At 54.3% G+C, this 17,206-nt stretch overlaps 2 protein-coding genes across 7 annotated transcripts; one reads left to right on the top strand and one right to left on the bottom strand.

Annotated features, from left to right (window-relative positions):
* Nucleotides 1-2,477: 2,477 nt before the first annotated feature.
* Nucleotides 2,478-14,754, top strand: FCHSD1 (FCH and double SH3 domains 1). 3 transcript variants are annotated; one of them, XM_005209459.5, is made up of 20 exons: nucleotides 2,478-2,530; nucleotides 2,768-2,865; nucleotides 3,453-3,498; nucleotides 3,874-3,941; nucleotides 4,268-4,403; nucleotides 4,490-4,626; nucleotides 4,723-4,786; nucleotides 5,915-6,043; nucleotides 6,478-6,600; nucleotides 6,788-6,883; nucleotides 7,521-7,646; nucleotides 8,057-8,161; nucleotides 8,349-8,510; nucleotides 9,366-9,494; nucleotides 9,571-9,654; nucleotides 9,821-9,938; nucleotides 10,044-10,264; nucleotides 10,990-11,077; nucleotides 12,263-12,318; nucleotides 12,443-14,754. In XM_005209459.5, the coding sequence occupies exons 1-20, from the start codon at nucleotides 2,510-2,512 to the stop codon at nucleotides 12,506-12,508; spliced, it is 2,073 nt and encodes a 690-aa protein (XP_005209516.1). In that variant the 5' UTR covers nucleotides 2,478-2,509; the 3' UTR covers nucleotides 12,509-14,754. The 3 variants fall into 3 exon arrangements, with proteins under 3 accessions (XP_005209516.1, XP_024850078.1, NP_001193178.1); NM_001206249.1 differs by having other exon boundaries at nucleotides 2,510-2,530; nucleotides 4,262-4,403; nucleotides 12,443-12,897; XM_024994310.2 differs by having other exon boundaries at nucleotides 4,262-4,403; nucleotides 9,821-10,264.
* RELL2 (RELT like 2) lies at nucleotides 12,955-17,144 on the bottom strand. Of its 4 annotated transcripts, none has more exons than XM_015472254.3 (8): nucleotides 16,910-17,144; nucleotides 15,648-15,887; nucleotides 15,197-15,262; nucleotides 15,035-15,101; nucleotides 14,399-14,584; nucleotides 13,750-14,125; nucleotides 13,601-13,634; nucleotides 12,955-13,358 (listed from the first exon to the last, which is right to left on the bottom strand). In XM_015472254.3, the coding sequence occupies exons 2-7, from the start codon at nucleotides 15,829-15,831 to the stop codon at nucleotides 13,602-13,604; spliced, it is 912 nt and encodes a 303-aa protein (XP_015327740.1). In that variant the 5' UTR covers nucleotides 15,832-15,887; nucleotides 16,910-17,144; the 3' UTR covers nucleotides 12,955-13,358; nucleotide 13,601.
* Between the last annotated feature and the right edge of the window lie 62 nt (nucleotides 17,145-17,206).

Raw genomic sequence — 17,206 nt, 5'->3', positions numbered from 1 at the left:
GCTGCCATTAATTCATTCAGTTATTCAACATGTATATACTGAACACCTAATTGGGCCAGGTATTTGGGATATAGTGTGAACAAAAGAGATGGAGTCCTTGCTTTAATGGAGCTTCCACTGTAAAGGGAAAACAGAAGATGCACACACACAATCAGTGCTGTGAAACAACTAAACCAAAGTGATGTGCTTGTGGAGGTGGCACTGGGCTGGGTGGAAGGGTTTCTGTGAAGAGCTGAAATGTAAGAATAAGAAGCCAGGCATGTGGAATGCTGGGAGAAGGAGCACTCCAGAAGGAATGGAAAGGCAGTAGGTATGAAGGCTCTGCAATGGGAAGGGACTTGGGATATTGGGGGAAGAGCAAGGAGACTGGAGTGATACCACAGTATGGGCTGAGGGGAGAGATGGGGAGGGACCTGATCATGCACAGTCTTGTAGGCCATGATTTTATTCTGAAGCAATCAAAGAGTTTTAGGGAAGAGAGGGGTGAAATTTTCTCCTTTTTAAAAAAAGATTGATCACTCAGGCTGTTTTCTGAACAATGGATTGTTGGGGGGAAGACTGAAAGAGACCAGGTACCAGACCATATGGGAAACTGATAATGGGGGCTTGGACCAGGCTGTTGGTTCTAGAAATTGAGAGAAGTTATTAAGTGGGAGATAGAACATTTAAGACTTCCTGATGGATGGAAATATCAATACCTCAGATATGCAGATGACACCACCCTTATGGCAGAAAGTGAAGAAGAACTAAAGAGCCTCTTGATGAAAGTGAAAGAGGAGAGTGAAAAAGTTAGCTTAAAACTCAACATTCAGGAAACTAAGATCATGGCATCTGGTCCCATCACTTCATGGCAAATAGTTGGGGAAACAATGGAAACAGTGACAGACTTTATTTCTTGGGGTTCCAAAATCACTGCAGATGGTGATTGCAACCATGAAACTAAAAGACGCTTGCTCCTTGGAAGAAAAGCTATGACCAACCTAGATAGCATATTAAAAAGCACACACATTACTTTGCCAACAAAGGTCCATCTAGTCAAAGCTATGGTTTTTCCAGTAGTCATGTATGGATGTGACAGCTGGACTATAAAGAAAGTTGAGCGCTGAAGAATTGATGGTTTTAAACTGTGGTGCTGGAGAAGACTCTTGAGAGTCCCCTGGACTGCAAGGAGATCCAACCAGTCCATCCTAAAGGAAATCAGTTCTGAATATTCATTGGAAGGACTGATGCTGAAGCTGAAACTCCAATACTTTGGCCACCTGATGTGAAGAGCTGACTCATTTGAAAAGACCTTGTTGCTGGGAAAGATTGAAGGTAGGAAGAGAAGGGGACAACAGAGGATGAGATGGTTGGATGGCATCACTGACTCAATGGACATGAGTTTGAGTAAGTTTCGGGAGTTGGTAATGGACAGGGAAGCCTGGTGTGCTGTAGTCCATGGAGTCTCAAAGAATCGGACACAACTGAGCAACTAACTGAACTGATGGATGGGATGTGGGGGTAGAAGGGAAGGCACATAGACTCTGGGTTTCTGACTTTACTCACTGTATGGAGAATGGTTCCATTTAGTATGTTAACTGGGAGAGGTGACTGGGGAAGGATCAGGTGGAAGGAGCTGTTTTAAAAGTTTGAGGTACCTATTTAGATCTCCTGAGGTGATCTTCATGGAGGTGAGCTGTTGGAAATACGAATCTGGAATTTGGGCCACAGATACCTACCTGCCTTTTCCAAGTCGGGTGTGGTGAGGAGGTGTGAGCCACGTAAAGGTGAGAAGGATGAGGAAAGGGTGTGCACATCTCCAGAAGGCAGTGCAGGGGTGGGGTGGAGCAGGGGTGCAGAACCTTAAGGGTGCAGAACCTAAAGGTGATAGAGGCTTTCTAGGCCACAGGTCCCCACGTTCATCTCCCAGCTCACGCCCGCTGGTTGTTTCTTCTCCATTGGCCCAGGATGTACCTGTCTTTTCCTCTGGTACTGGTTCCTTCCTGGCTCCAGGCGTCTTTCTCATCCTCGCTCACACGCCGGCTTTTCCAGTTCAGTGGGAATTGGGAAAAGGCCTTGGACCAGCCCTGTTTCCCTCATCAGACGCATCTTCAATGAGGCATCCAGTGATTCAGTTTTCCTGGTCATAGATTGAGTTCCTCGCCGTCCTTCAGCCGTCGCGTCAGGATTGGAGATCTGCATATGTAAATGAATGATTAGAAATAATTATGGGCTGAGTCAGCAGCTCCCTACTAGAAATAGAACCCAGGCGTCTTGACACAGAAACCTGAGGTTTCCCCCTACTGTCCAGCGGACGCGGCGTCCACCGGGCGGCGCGGACCCTTTCCGGGGTATTCGCAGCAGTAACGGAGGTTCAGTTTCTCTGCGGCCCCCTCGCGCTCTGCCGCGCAGCAAGTAGACTGACCAGGCGTGGGCGGGGCGAGGGCGGAGCCGGACAGGGGCGGGGCTTACATGTGGGCGGGGCTTCCTCGAGTTCCGGAGTCGAGTCGCTGCCTGGGCCGGAGCGGAGATGCAGCCGCCGCCCCGAAAAGTGAGCTTGGCCTGGAAACAGGGACTCCTGGCGGGCTGGGGGAGTGATGGGGACCAAGCGGGCACTAGACCTGCCCGGGGGGGGGGGTCGAAGAGTAGGAAGGGGTCAAAGGCCAACCCAGAAGTAACCGAGGAAACATCCCAGCTCCTCCTTGGCCCCGCCCCCTCACCGCTCCCAGCGCGGAGTGTTTTTCAGGTCCTCGCGCCAGGGGTCTTCATCTTCTTTTTACCCCTACAGGTGAAGCCGGCCCAGGAGGTGAAGCTTCGCTTCCTGGAGCAGCTGAGCATCCTTCAGACCCGGCAGCAGAGAGAGGCAGACCTACTGGAGGATATCAGGTAACCCCTGACCCCCTCCACATACCCCCACTTTCTCTGTCACATGCTCCGCCCCTTCTCCAACATACTACAGCTGTCGGGGTGGGCGGGGGTGAAGAGCTCTCCAACCTGCCCATTCAAGTCCTTCACCTTAGGCCTCTCTCATACCGGATAGGTATTATCCTTGTGCCCACTCCAACACATATAAACACACTGGGACCCTCCCTCAAAGCCCTTCACTCCACACCGGCCCGCCACCCCCACAATCAAGCTTTGTGCAGAAGCCGCCCCCCCCCACCCCCACCCCACGCCTGTTGGAAGGCTGGCGGACTCTGTACCCAGGCCCCCATGCGTCCTCACCTCCAAGCCCACAGATGGTTCTCCAGGGGTGGGGAAGATCCTGCTGAGTCTCTGAGCACTGAGGTGCGGTTGTCCTGTGCTGCGGCTGCCCGAGGTGATCTCAAGGACTCTCTCTTCAGTGTCAGTGTAGTCACACTCTAGGCCTGACTCCCCACTCCTTCCTGACCACGCTGAAGAGAGGATGGAGGGTGGGAGAAATGGACCAAACAGTAACACCACCCCCACCCCACCCTCCCCAATCTCCACAGATCCTACAGCAAGCAGAGGGCAGCCATTGAACGGGAGTATGGGCAGGTATGGGACTCTTCTCTGGACCTTTCCTTTTGTTCTGGCCTCCTTTACACCACCAGCAGTGTGGCTCCACACATACTCTTGTTCTGGTCAAGAGCATGTGCCTACAATCAGGCACGTGTGTGTCAAGTCCCTGCTGTGGTACTATTAAGTTGTGTGACCTTGGACAAGTTACTTAACCTTCTGGGCCTCAATTTCTTTCTCTGTAAAATGGGAATAACAATAATTGTATCTTCACACAGGGTTCTTGCAAGGATGGAATAAGTTAATGCATGTACAGCTCTTAGCAAAGTGAGGGGTATTATCATATTCTGGTCCTGTGTTCTCATGTATGGGGTCTTTGAAAGGGAATTGGGTCTGTGATGGTTTTCCCACCAGGCACTCCAGAAACTGGCTGGGCCATTCTTGAAGAGGGAAGGACACCGGAGTGGGGAGATGGACAGCAGGTGAGTCCCACAGTGGGGTGGGGTGGGGGGAACTGGGAGCCAAGAAGGAATGAGGCACTCAACCCCAGGAACCTGTGGGGAGGGCACGTGAGCTGTAGGTGGAGCTGATACAGCAGGAAGAGAGCAGCTGACCCAGCAAGGACACTGGATGGCGGTGGAGGGCATGAGGGATCCTTGTGGCTGAGATAATGGGCGGATCGATCGATGGGCTCCCAGACGAGGGGGAAGGGAAAGCTGTCTGTCTCCCATGGTGCTGGGAGGAGGGTGTCTCGTGAAGCTTTGGAGTGCTCCCCTCCTTAACACAGTCTTTCTCTGGGGAGAGGCAGGATGGTGTTCGGTGCCTGGCGCTGCCTGCTAGATGCCACTGTGGCTGGGGGCCAAGCCCGGCTCCAGGCATCTGACCGATACCGTGACCTGGCTGGGGGCACGGGGCGGAGTGCTAAGGAGCAGGTGCTTCGGAAGGTATGGTTCAGTGGATGGGGTGAAGGAAGGGCTAACTCAGGGATGGAGGTGGTCTGGATCAGGACTTCCTGTGTCCACGCCCCTAGGGAGCAGAGAACCTCCAGAGGGCACAGGCTGAGGTGCTGCAGTCTGTCCGGGAGCTGAGCCGAAGCCGAAAGCTGTATGGGCAGCGGGAACGCGTGTGGGCCTTGGCCCAGGAGAAGGCGGCTGATGTCCAGGCCAGGTGGGCTGATGGGGAGCTGAGAAGCCTGGGGACAGGGTGTAGAGCCAAGGCACCATGGCTGGGTCTGACCTCCACTCCTTTCCTTTGCCCGCACAGGCTTAACCGAAGTGACCATGGCCTCTTTCACACTCGGACCAGTCTTCAGAAACTCAGCACCAAGGTTCAGAGGATGTGGGCATGAGTGGGGACAGGGAGAGGTGGACAGATTAGTCTAGTGGCTTGGAACCCAAGGGCATAAGTCAGAGGGACTGGGATGAATCCAGGCTACTGTACTTCCTTGGTGCATGACCTTGGTAAACTTGTTCTCTCCGAGACTCATTTTCATCTATAAAATAGACATAGTACCTTTATTTTTCGTTCCTTTTTTATGCACTTATTGAGGACTTTTATGTACTAGGCATTGTTCGAAACACGGGGGATACAGTGGGGAACACTACCAGTAGAGTTCCTGCTTTCACAGCCTAATTAGGGGGGACAGATAGTAAATAAACAAAGACTCAGAATAAATGAAAAGAAAAGAAGGTCCTTTGATAAAGCATAACAGGGGAGTGTAATTTAGAGGGCTGCTACTGCTGCTAAGTCACTTCAGTCGTGTCCGACTCTGTGCGACCCCATAGATGGCAGCCCACCAGGCTTCCCCATCCATGGGATACTCCAGGCAAGAGTACTGGAATGGGTTGCCATTTCCTCCTCCAGTGCATGAAAGTGAAAAGTGAAAGTGAAGTCACTCAGTCGTGTCTGACTTGTAGCGACCCTGTGGACTGCAGCCCATCAGGCTGCTCCATCCATGGGATTTTCCAGGCAAGAGTACTGGAGTGGGGTGCCATTGCCTTCTCCAATTTAGAGGGAAAGCCTCCCTAAACAGGTGGGTTGAATATCAAGAAGGAACCAACTGTGCAAAGATGTAGGAGAAGAACACTCTAGGGAGAGGCAGTGATAAGTGCAAAGGCTCTGAGGTGAGAATAACTTTGTAGGCTCAAGGAACTGAGAGAAAGCCAGTGTGGCTGGAGCACTGTGAGCAGGGGGACGAGCACTGTGGAAAGAGAGAAGGTGCTGGGGCCAGCTCATGTTGGCCCTGGTAGACCATGGTAAGGAGCAGGTGGGGTTTTCTTCTAAATGTATGCAGTTTCCACTAGAGGATTTTTATCAGGAGTTGTGAGTATGTAAAATTTTTAGTATAGTTTGCCAGTTATGTCAATAATGTGAGAATTCTTTCTGGATCTGGGTTGGCCTTGGAAGAACCCCAAGAGTCTAGAGCTCCCAGCTGACACTTATGTTCCTCTCCTAGCTGTCTGCCCAGTCGGCCCAGTACTCCCAGCAGCTGAGAGCAGCCCGCAATGAGTACCTGCTCAACTTGGTGGCCACCAATGCCCACCTTGACCACTACTACCAGGAAGAACTGCCAGCCCTGCTCAAGGCTAGTCTCAGCCTAGATACCCCTGCCTCTCCGCAGGGAGAGCCTCTCCCTGCTTCCCATCACTGATAGGCTGAGTAGGGCGGGGGATTTAGCCTGCTTAGAATGGGCAGAAGAGACATTCCTGGCTTCTGCTTCTAGCTGGCTGCGTGACATTGTGCAGAACACTTAACCCTTCTGAACTCCTGTTTCCTCAACAGGAATAACCCCTGCTCAGACTACTTTATAAGACTAATGGGGCTCAAGGGAGAGAATGAATGTGAAAATGCTTTTTAAAGTGTTAAGTGCTATGTACACAAGAGGGTCTGTTTTTAGAAGCAATAATAATGTCTTATTCCTTCCCAATTTCCCATACCTCATGCCCATCTCCCACCCAAACCTGGACAGAGAGCCTGCTTGGGGGGAGGGTAGTGTCAGCATCTTGGGACTCTCTCCAGGCTCTGGTCAGTGAGCTGTTAGAACACCTGAGGGACCCGCTGACCTCACTGAGCCGCACGGAGCTGGAAGCTGCAGAGATGGCCCTGGAGCATGCTCGCCACGGAAGGCAAGCGACCTCCCAGGTGAGGGCTGTGCCCTATTGGAGCCCTCCAGAGATTCTCTTTACCCTTCTCTCCCAGTACAGCCCACCCCACCACATGTCTGCCCATTTCCTTCTCACCTTGTCCTTCCTCTTCCAAGAAAGGCTGGGGACAGGCTTGGAGAGGGAGCCAGTGAATGGCTGACTTTGATTTTTTTCCAACCTCCAAGGTAAGCTGGGAGCAGGATCTGGAGCTTTTTCTTCAGGAACCTGGAGTGTTTTCCCCCACCCCACCTCAGCAGTTTCAGCCAGCAGGGAATGATCAGGTGAGACCTCTGTGCTAGGTGGATCCAGGCCAGTTGTAAAGGGGACTGTGGTTTAGACCTCTCTCCCATTATTCACATCCTAGTATTAACTTTGTTGTTCTTCAGTTGCTCAGTCATGTCCGACTCTTTTGTGACCCCATGGACTGTAGCCCACCAGGCTCCTCTGTCCAGGGGATTTCCCAGGCAAGAATACTGGAGTGGGTTGCCATTTCCTTCTCCAGGGGGTCATCCCAACTTAGGGATCAAACCCACATCTCCTCCTGCATGGATAGGCAGATTCTTTACCACTGAGCCCCCAGGGAAGCCTGTGGAATTTACTTAGAGACTGTTAAACCATGGAGAGAGGGTTTCAGAACCCCAGTTCACCTCCCTCCCACCAGGACACAGATTAACACTCTTTATCCCACCCTTCTCTCTTTTCACTTCACTGTCTTTTTCATTCTCCCTCTTCCCCTCAACCTGGATCCCATTTCCAGGACTGTGTTTGTGTGTCCACACGGAAGCACACCTGTGTCCACAGTCATAGGTGTGTGCTCCCACCTGTTTGTGGGGAGGAGACAAGGAGGGAACTGCAGGGAGGAGGTGTTAAGGAGCAGCGTCAGGCAGTCCTCACATGAACAGCTCCCTGTTCATTCAGGTGTGTGTCCTGGAGCTGGAAGGAGGTGCAGGAGGTGTGGCGGGGCAGAGTGGCCTGGAGAAAGAAGTTCAACGCTGGACGAGCCGAGCTGCCCGAGACTATAAGATCCAGCATCATGGGCATCGGGTGAGGTGGGGGTGCAGGTGTTGTGGGTGGGCAAGAAATGCTGAGAGATGGGGGTCCCAGAGTCACTGAGGGATGTCATGGGGCTGTAGGCAAGAGGGAAGGGAAGAGTAATTCAAGCTGACAGTGTGGCACAGTAATTAAGAGCATAGTCTTGGGAGCAAGACTCACCTGGACTCAAATCCTGCTCTGTTGCTTTCTAGTTATATAACCCTGAGTAAGAGAGTATTGAGTGACTTCAGCTCTTTGGACCTCAGTTTCCTTGTCATTAAAATGGGGCTAATAATAGCACCCACATCCCAGGGAACATTAAATGACAGGATGCATGTGAAGCAACTAGCTAACTACCAGGTTGTTCTAAGTTGTGCCCCATGGTATCTCCACCCTCCCCCGTCCTCCACCTTCCCAACCAGGTGCTGCAGCGGCTGGAGCAGAGGCGGCAGCAGGTTCCAGAGCGAGAGGCTCCAGGCATAGAACAGCGGCTGCAGGAAGTAAGGGAGAACATCCGACGGGCCCAGGTGAGGCACCACGCTGGGGGTTTAGGGCCACTGAGATCACACCTCCTCCGGCCTCCTCCACTCCATCTGATGGTGGGGAGACTGCAAGCAGAAAGTTGTAGAGGGTGGACATATCTGGGGAGGCTCCACTCACTTCCCAAAGGCAGACCCAGCCATCACCTGGGTTGATCCCTCTTCCCCATGTCAGGTGAGCCAGGTGAAGGGGGCTGCCCGGCTGGCCCTGCTGCAGGGGGCTGGCCTGGATGTGCAGCACTGGCTGAAGCCAGCCATGACCCAGGCCCAGGATGAGGTGGAGCAGGAGCGACGGCTCAGCGAGGCCCGGCTATCCCAGAGGGACTTCTCTCCCACGGTGAGCTCCCTCCACTCCCTAGCCTTACACACCTGGGAGGGTAAAGAGCCCTAGCGGAAAGCAGACCTTATGAAGCAGGAATCACAATGGTACGTAACTCAACAGGTTGTTGTGAGGCTTGAATGGAATCACTTACGTGTTTAATTCTTGGCATGGTTTGTAACAGAGAGAGCTCTCAGTTAACTTCTACTGTTAGTATAGAATGGTGGTTACGAACTAAGGTCCTGAGAGCAGGCTGTAAGCAGTTTGAGTACCAGACATTCCATTTATTAGCTGTGTGATCTTGGAAAGTGATTTAAGCTTTCTGAGCATCAATTTCCTCATAAGTAAAACGAGGTTCGTAGTTCCACAAAATAACACAGGGTTATTAAGAAACTTGGCTTCTCTGGTGCCACCAGTGGTAAAGAACCCGCCTGCCCATGCAGGAGGTGCAGGAGATGTGGGTTGATCCCTGGGTCAGGAAGATCCCCTGGAGTAGGAAATGACAATCCACTCCATTATTCTTGCCTGAGAAAATTCCACGGACAGAGGAGCCTGGCAGGCTATAGTCCATGGGGTTGCAAAGAGTTGACACGACTGAGTATGCACGCCATTAAGAAACTTAAACAAGACAAGGTACATAAGATACATAGCACTGTGCCTGGTACACAGTAAGCGCTCACTACTGTAACTCTGTGATTATCATTAGTGTTTTCCTGCTCTGTGATGATGATCACCCTGTGAGCCAGGGTGAACGGTTGGGTGGTACTGTCTTGGAGGAGGATCCACAAGGTTTACGGAATGATGGAAGAGTGGGAGACACAGAGGGTACTTGAGACCAGGCCTCACAGTGATGTCTGTTCTCTGCCCCTACAGGCTGAGGATGTGGAGCTGTCTGACTTTGAGGAATGTGAGGAGACTGGGGAGCTCTTTGAGGAGCCTGCCCCCGCAGCCCTGGCCACCAGGCCCCTCCCCTGCCCTGCCCATGTGGTGTTTGGCTATCAGGTGTGAATGGGGGTAAGGACCTCAGACCAGAGGGCTAGGGGACAACCAGTCCTGAACTCTTCTTTGTGGGGCCCAGGCAGGACGTGAGGATGAGCTGACCATCACAGAGGGCGAGTGGCTGGAGGTCATAGAGGAGGGAGATGCCGACGAATGGGTCAAGGTGGGTAGGGACCTGGGGCTCAGACCTTGGCAAGGGAGCAGTGGGAGGGACTTCTCTGTGGCCCATAAAGACCCAGCCAGAAAAGCTGGAAGCCTGAGTGCAGAAGGGCCAGGGCCGTGGACAGCTGAGGCAAGCCCACTTTCTGTTCACATGGCTGGGAGAGCAGGCTCGGAACCAGCACGGTGAGGTAGGCTTTGTCCCTGAGCGCTATCTCAACTTCGCGGACCTCTCCTTCCCTGAGAGCAGCCGTGACAGCGACAACCCTTTGGGGGCAGAGCCCACAGGTAAGAAAGGGACAAGAATTGCTGAGTCGTTGTGGCCCTGGGGTGTCATGGTCCAGGGCACGCTGCCTACCTCCTCCCCTCACCATCTCTCCTGGGCTTCTACAGCATTCCTGGCTCGTGCACTGTACAGCTACACTGGACAGAGCGCCGAGGAGCTGAGTTTCCCTGAGGGGGCGCTCATCCGCCTGCTGCCCCGGGCCCAGGATGGAGTGGATGACGGCTTCTGGAGGGGAGAATTTGGGGGCCATGTTGGGGTCTTCCCCTCCCTGCTGGTGGAGGAGCTACTTGGCCCCCCGGGGCCATCTGAACTCTCAGACCCTGAGCAGGTGAGCCTTCCTTTTCCCTGGGTCCCCAGGGATCTCTGGTTGACCCTCCCATTCACGGAGGTCCCATATTCATCTTAATACCCCATTCCCTGTATAGTGGCTTGGAGTCCCCATCTCCTTTGGCACAGAGGAAAGGGAAAGCAAGGCAGTCTTCATAAGAGTTTGGTTGTCCTGTTTTAGAGCTGGATTTAAGTTCAGATTCCTATTCGATTACTTTAGGCAATGATTAGGTCTCTCTGAGCTTGTTTCTTCACATGCATGTAGAAGGGGGATAATGATATCTTTTCCAGGAGACTAGCTTTCCTGTTGTGAGATAATGGAGGTAAAACGTTAGCCCAATGGCCCCTAGGAGGTGCTTTGATATATGGTACCTATTGTTCTAGCAAGATTTTGTCACTAACTAGATCCATGATTTGGGATAGATGGTTTAATCTGAGTCTCACCTCTGACATAGTAATCATCAAATACTTCCTTCATGGGGTGGTGGTGAGGAATGAATAAATTTTTAGTGCATGTGAAGTGCCAGCAAAATGCCTGGGACATATTAAGTGTCAATACATATGGGCTGTTGAAATGTGTATCACCTACAACCCTACCCATATACAAGCATTTGGCTGCTTTCTAGCTTGGGAAGTGATGGGGCAGGAACTGAAGATGGGATGGGAGGAATAGCTGGTGAAACCTTCCCACATGCCAGGAATAAGCCTTTGCCCTCTCATTCCCAGATGCTGCCATCCCCTTCCCCTCCCAGCTTCTCCCCTCCTGCACCCACCTCTGCTGTGGATGGATCCCCTGCACCTGTCCTGCCCGGTGGTGAGTAGAAGGAGCTGGGCCCCTGGGAGGGTAAGAGACAAGAAGTCTGGGACTCTTGGGTTATACTTGGCCCCTCTACCTGCCCTCAGGAACCTCCTCCCTCAGGTTCTCTGAGGCTTGATGGTAGAAGAGTTTGGGCTTTGGAGCCAGGCCCATTGGTCAAACTCTGCCCAGACTTCCTAGCATGCAATTTAACCTGTCTGGGCCTTTACAGAGTGAGGAGGAAGGTTCCTCCCTTATTGAGTTTTGACAGTTAAAGAGATGTCTGTAGGGTACCCAGCATTGTGCTGGGCACATAGCAAGCATGCAATTAGTAACTGTTTCTCATTATTATTATTATTAAAATTAGCCAGTTATTATTAAAATTAGCCAGTTTCTCCCACAGTGTTTTCCCAATACACATCCTTAGTGTTCTTGAATCCTGCAAACATCTGGTTTGCATCATCATTTTCCTCGTCCATCTTTTCCAAAACCATCTCTTCTAAAAGGTATTTCCACTTTCTTCTCTGCACCTCTCTCCCTGACCCTGGAGGCCCTGTTACCATTTTCTGCACCCTACTTCTCCAGCACCCTTAGTTTACTTTGAATCCTTTAGTGATCATTCATTGTGTTTGTTGGTGTTTCATTATTCAGTCGCTGACAGCCATTAGGGGTGGGTGCTCTGATCCCACCTCCCCTACTCTGGTACCTTTAGCAGGGCTGAGTATATAGCAGGTGCCCAGTAAGTGTTGAGGTTGGATGGATTGATGGATGTTATGACCCAGGTTAGTGACTATTTGTTAAATCAGAAAATATTTACAGAGTGCCATGGTCCTAGTAGCTCAGCTGGTAAAGGATCCACCTGCAATGCAGGAACCCTGGTTCAATTCCTGGGTCTGGAAGATTACCTGGAGAAGGAATAGGCTACTCAATCCAGTATTCTTGGGCTTCCCTGGTGGCTCAACTGGTAAAGAATCTGCCTGCAATGTGGGAGACCTGGGTTCAATCCCTGGGTTGGGAAGATCCCCTGGAGAAGGGAACAGCTGTCCACTCCAGTATTCTGGCCTGGAGAATTCCATGGACTGTATAGTTCATGGGGTCGCAAAGAGTTGGACACAACTGAGTGACTTTCACGGTCCTAAGTGCTGGAGATACAGAAGTGAACAAAATAAAGTCAGAAGGCTGACTTGTGGCTCTTATTTCCAGATCCAGACCTGGACTGCCCTGGGTCCCTGGACATGATGGCACCTCGACTCAGGCCGGTAAGGGCCCCTCCCTTGGAAGAGGGGTCACTCCAATTTGTCCTGTTTTATCTGCAGAGCGGAGGGAATGGATGGGATATCCCCAAGGGAAGCCTCGGGAGCACTGACTGTGTGTTTCCTACAGATGCGTCCACCGCCTCCCCCTCCAGCTAAAGCCCCGGATCCTGGCCACCCAGATCCCCTCACCTGAAGCCAGGGGGAATCTCCATCCCCCAGTGATGCTGCTGCCCCATCTCCGTGCTATCAGACTGCCCCTCCCCATGGTGATCCAAAGCGACACAGTCAAATGCTGGAATCTCCCTGATTTCCATTCTCACCTTCAGGGGTTGACATTACTTCTCTCCCCATTTCTGGGGCTGGAACCCACTCCTTTTTCCCCATGATCTTTCAGCCATCTCTAGGGCTGAAACTACCCCCTTTCTCTTCTGCCACCACCCCATCTCTAGGGTGGTGAACTACCCTGAAATCTCTGGGACTGGAATTTGTTCCCCAAAGTCTTGAGTGGCTCTGGCTTATTTGTGTCTCCACCCTGGTTCTGTGAACCACCCCACTCCAGATGCCAGAGCCACTGGGGTTGGGGCCTGGGACAGGGATAGGCCTGTCAGAAGGAGCTGGAGCCAGTATGCGAAGCAGCTGTAATGGTCTGAGTGGATTTATTGACAGTGAATAAAGGGCACAAAGCCCGAGCCAGAGCCTGGGCCTCTTGTGCCAAGAGGGCAGAGGGCCTAAGGTGCTATTGCTTTAAGGGCCCACCAAGGGCAGGGGCCTGCTCCCAGCCGCCACGCTCTAGCATATGGAGTGAGGTGATGGGGAAGGTGGGTCAGGCAGCCTGCGGGCAGGCAGGGGAAGGGGAAGAGGCTGAGGGCCAGGGATGGTACTTCTCCCCAGGTCCCCCCAGCCTGAGACTGTGCAACTCCAGGTGGAAGTAGAGTGGGTCCTTCAGCTGGGGGGCAGTGCTGTCCAGAGGAGAGGAGGGGCTTCATGCCCACCCACTCCCTGGCCTGCCAGCTGGTAGTCCGTCAGCACAGTGAAGGAGGCGGCTTGGAGGAAAGGAAGGATGACTGTTGCCTCCTATTCAAGCAGAGCCCCCACTTTTCCCCAGAGGCTGCGGGACCTTTCCTACCCGCTGGAGCACATGGCAACTCCCCACCACCAAACCAAGGAATATGTACCAAAGGCTGAGCCTGCGGTTGACCCCGGGGATTCAGGGAACCGATGGGCTGAGGTAGTTTCATATAGGGGTTGGGAGGATGAGATTGACTTGGGGCCCAGGCAGACTCACCTCACACACCCCCTGCTCCCCGTGGTGGGGACACCTGAGAGAGAGGAGGGGTGGACAATGAGAGAACAGGAGATGGGTCATACCAGTGGCCTCGCAGAGCAGGGGCAATAAGAGCTCAGCCCATTGCAGTGCTGGCCATGTCTTCATACCTGGTGATCTGAGGTGTCCTGTTTGCTTGGCTGTCCGTTTGCTTCTTTTCTGGCTGGCCCTGGGCTTGGGCCCCTCCCTCCAGCCCCAAGCATCGGCTCTGCAGAGGCTCCAGGGTTCCCCTCAAGTGCACGAGGGACTCGGCTGCTGTCCCTGAGTCCTCCATTCTGCATGGGGGTGCTGGCAAGGGCTGGGGGCTGCGGCCTCTCAGGGGGAAGGCTTTCAATGGCAGGCATCCCTGTCCTGGGTTGCCCTCCCCCAGGCCCCTGGCCGCCTCCTGGGTCCTGCCCGCCACCAGACCCCCAGCTCCTGTCCGTGGGAGAGCCATCACGATGCTCATGCAGCCCATAGCGCTTCTCAATGTGCGTCACCCGGAACCTGGGAGGGGAGGGGACACTGGGGCTTAAGGCCACCTCTCAAAGACTGCTTGGCCCTTCCCTCTGGTCAGGGACATCCTGGGTTTGAGAGCCATGTCCTTCCGATCTAAGACAGGGGAGATGGCCTCAGGTTGTGGGGCACATTGTGCAGCCTGAATCCTGCTGTAGCTCCCAGTCCAGGAAGAAAGAGCCAGGGCCCACCTTTGGAGTCAAATGCCTGAGCAGTGGACCCCCACCTCAACCTCCCTGTCGCAGGGGTACTCCATATACCCACCTGCCCACAGAAAACACGGTAGTCTCCCCAGGCCGGGGGCGACTCTTTCCTTCCTTGGAGCGTCCCTGACGGACAAGTGGGGGTCTCTTGTTGCGGCTGCAGTGGATGCACGGGGCTGAGGAGCCCAGGTGCACTGTGTGATGATGGGAGGGGGCTCCGTCTTGCAGGCTGGAGGTGGCATCCACGCTGGACGGTAGGGAGGAAGGGAGCAGGGGGGAACATTCCCATTTTTCTTCCTGTTCTGTTTGTTCCCGTTCTTTCAGCGTGCTCCTTAAACCCCCCCAGATGTCCCACTTCCCCCAGGCCGCACTATTCTTTTATTGTCTTTATCTAATAAACTGAATATGAAGATGTTACTGACCATGTGTTGTTTTCCCTCCCAGGGCTAAAAAGTGGGCAATGTTTAACCCAGGGGAGTGGCATAAGGGATGAAGGTCTAGGCTTGATGACATCTAAAGGAGAGATGTGGTTTGGAGGATTCAGGATTTTTACCAAACTTTCTTCTTCCTGTCCGTTATTCAGCCTTACTCTCCCCTGTCACCCTAATCATGCAAGGAGACTGGGAGAGGAATGTGCTTGAGGAGAGGATACTCTCCAAGGCAAGCTAAATCATACTGGCCCATGTTTCCAGCTCACCTGGACAGCTGCACTGTCCCTTCTCCTTCACTGTCCCCCAGCATCTCCTTCAGGGCCTCAGCGTTGGCTGAGGGGAGAAGGAAAAGAAGGGGTCAGTGGAGGCAAAGGCAAGGGCAAGAGAAAGTTGAGGAGGTGGGGGACAAGGGGACAACCTACACCCACCTTCATTTTGGATGATGCAGCGAACAATCCTCTCTACTGTGTCCTCATTCATGTCATCGTCCTCAGCTGAAGGATGAAAGAAGTTGGTGAGGCAGCGGGAAATGGATCAACTTTGAAGGTATGTTACCTGGTGGCTTCTGTGGCTTATTGCTCAAGACCTACCCCTTTACCAAACTGCATCATGCTGTACCTTAGCATTTCAAGGGCCAGGGCAGAAAAGAAGGGAAAATCAGTGGGAGTCCAAGACTACTACCAGTGGGCGCTTCCCACCCATGGTGCCTTCTCTAGCCCTGCTTTCAGGGTGGTGGCACCCCACTTGCTGACTCAAGAAAGCATTACTAGACCTCCCATCTTGGTCGGGATTTAGCCTGGGTCTGTTGGCCAGGAAGTGGTGTGGGGAGACGGGTGAGGGAGGAAGGTGATTGAGCCAGGTTCTAGGCTGTTCACTCACGGGGCTGGAGCTGGGCGTCATCAGGCTCCGAGCCCCTCGAGGTGCGGCAGCGGTAGCCCTTCTTCTTGAGCACGTGGCAGATCATGAAGCCTACAAGGCCCATGAGGAAGAAGACCAGCACAAGCAGGAAGAGCATGTACAGCCCATGTTGGGGCGGTTCCAGGTCAGGCTGTGGTTCCGACATGAGGCCCTGGCGGGTGAGCACGGGCCAGGGCGGCTCCTGGAGTTAGGGGGCTGCAGCTAAGGATGGGGGGAGGGTTAGGAATGCCGTCCTCAGGATTCGAGACAGACCAGCCTCTGAGGTCTGGCCCCACCCCCTACCCAACCAAGGAGCTGTCCATGCCGGGGGTGCTGGTCCGGGCCAGGGGTGTCAGACGGCGGCTGCGCAGACCCTCTTCCACGACCCTGGTCCCGCTTCCCCGACGCCCAGAGCCCCCTCTTTCCAGCTTGTCCTGAGCTTTCGTCCCTCCCAAGGACACTGCAGAGCGAGATGGGACGGAATTCTCAGGCGGCCGGCACAAGGATAGTGCCTGAGTCAGCGTCCACATCTCTTCTGCGCGGGCCTGAGTCAGGCCTCCGCAGCCCCTTCCCCTTCCTCTACTGTCTCACACACACCCCCTCCCGCCTTTCGGGTTCTCCCGTCCTGGCCACCTGGCCCACCCGGTACCGGTGGTTTGGTTCTGGCTCCGGCTCCGGCTCCGGTTCCAGGGGCGTCCTAGTCCGGCTCAGGGCCCCCGACGCCCTCCCGGCGCTCATCCCTTGCTTCCTTCCCCTCCCCCCTTCGCCGCCTCAAGGGCTCCGGGCTGCGGCTGCAGATACCCGTGCCGCGGCAGGGGTGGGGGGAGGGAAGGATGGCAAGGGATGAGGGCTGGTTGGGACCGGCGACAGGCTCCGGACAACTCCAGCCGTGGAAAGGGAAGGAGAAGGGGGGCGCTGCCGCAGCCGCTCTGGGTCCCCAAAAGCCTTCGACCGCCGGCCAGGGACCAGGGGGCGGAGCCCAGGTGTGCGGGGCGGAGAGAGAGAGCCTTGCGCGCTTCTGAGCGCAAGTGTGGTGCGCGCGTGACTGCGCAGCCCCCCCACTGCCACCCGGCGACGGTGTGGTGCCGAGTCTGGGTCCGGGTGAGGAGGACGGGCAGTCAGGCGAGAGCGCTCTCCACCGGTCTATCGGGCACGCCTGGCTTGGCTCCAGCCCTCAGATGCCCCGGCTGGATGTGTAGCTGGGAATCTTCCCTAGCGGGCCGGGGGAAGCTGGCTTTCTGCACCTGAGAGGGTCAGCGTGGCCGGTTCTCCGGAGCCTCCTAGAGAGGCGACACGGCCTGCGCCCCGCTTGGGACAGGTAGCTGGACAGGATGGCTCGGCTTTCCGAGGATTTGACCCCCGCCGGGAAGGAAATGGCCCTGTCATCCTAGGACCAATGCTACTGTCCTCCGGCCAAGCCCAGACTCTCATGCCCCAGACCTAGAAGGGCGGAGCGAGCTGAGGGCGGAACTCCGCAGGAGGCGTGGCCTGGGCGTGGTCTAGGGGAGTCGGGCTTGGGTTTCCTGGTTCCGCAGAGGCAG

This window comes from Bos taurus, chromosome 7 (assembly GCF_002263795.3).
Source record: "Bos taurus isolate L1 Dominette 01449 registration number 42190680 breed Hereford chromosome 7, ARS-UCD2.0, whole genome shotgun sequence".
NCBI lineage: Eukaryota > Metazoa > Chordata > Mammalia > Artiodactyla > Bovidae > Bos > Bos taurus.
The sequence above is the reverse complement of the archived record's forward strand: the minus strand, read 5'-3'. Positions and strand labels throughout refer to the sequence as shown.

Bases quoted from the DNA above. Each gene is read 5' to 3' on its own strand.
- FCHSD1 (XM_024994310.2), top strand. From the start codon at position 2,510: ATGCAGCCGCCGCCCCGAAAA. The intron at 3,942-4,261 runs GTGAGTCCCACA...TTCTCTGGGGAG, and splicing joins AGTGGGGAGATGGACAGCAG to AGGCAGGATGGTGTTCGGTG. The intron at 6,044-6,477 runs GCTAGTCTCAGC...GACTCTCTCCAG, and splicing joins AACTGCCAGCCCTGCTCAAG to GCTCTGGTCAGTGAGCTGTT.
- RELL2 (XM_015472254.3), bottom strand. From the start codon at position 15,831: ATGTCGGAACCACAGCCTGACCTGGAACCGCCCCAACATGGGCTGTAC. The intron at 15,102-15,196 runs GTGGGTGTAGGT...TTCTCCCCTCAG, and splicing joins CTGCATCATCCAAAATGAAG to CCAACGCTGAGGCCCTGAAG. The intron at 14,585-15,034 runs GTGAGCTGGAAA...CCTACCGTCCAG, and splicing joins GGGACAGTGCAGCTGTCCAG to CGTGGATGCCACCTCCAGCC.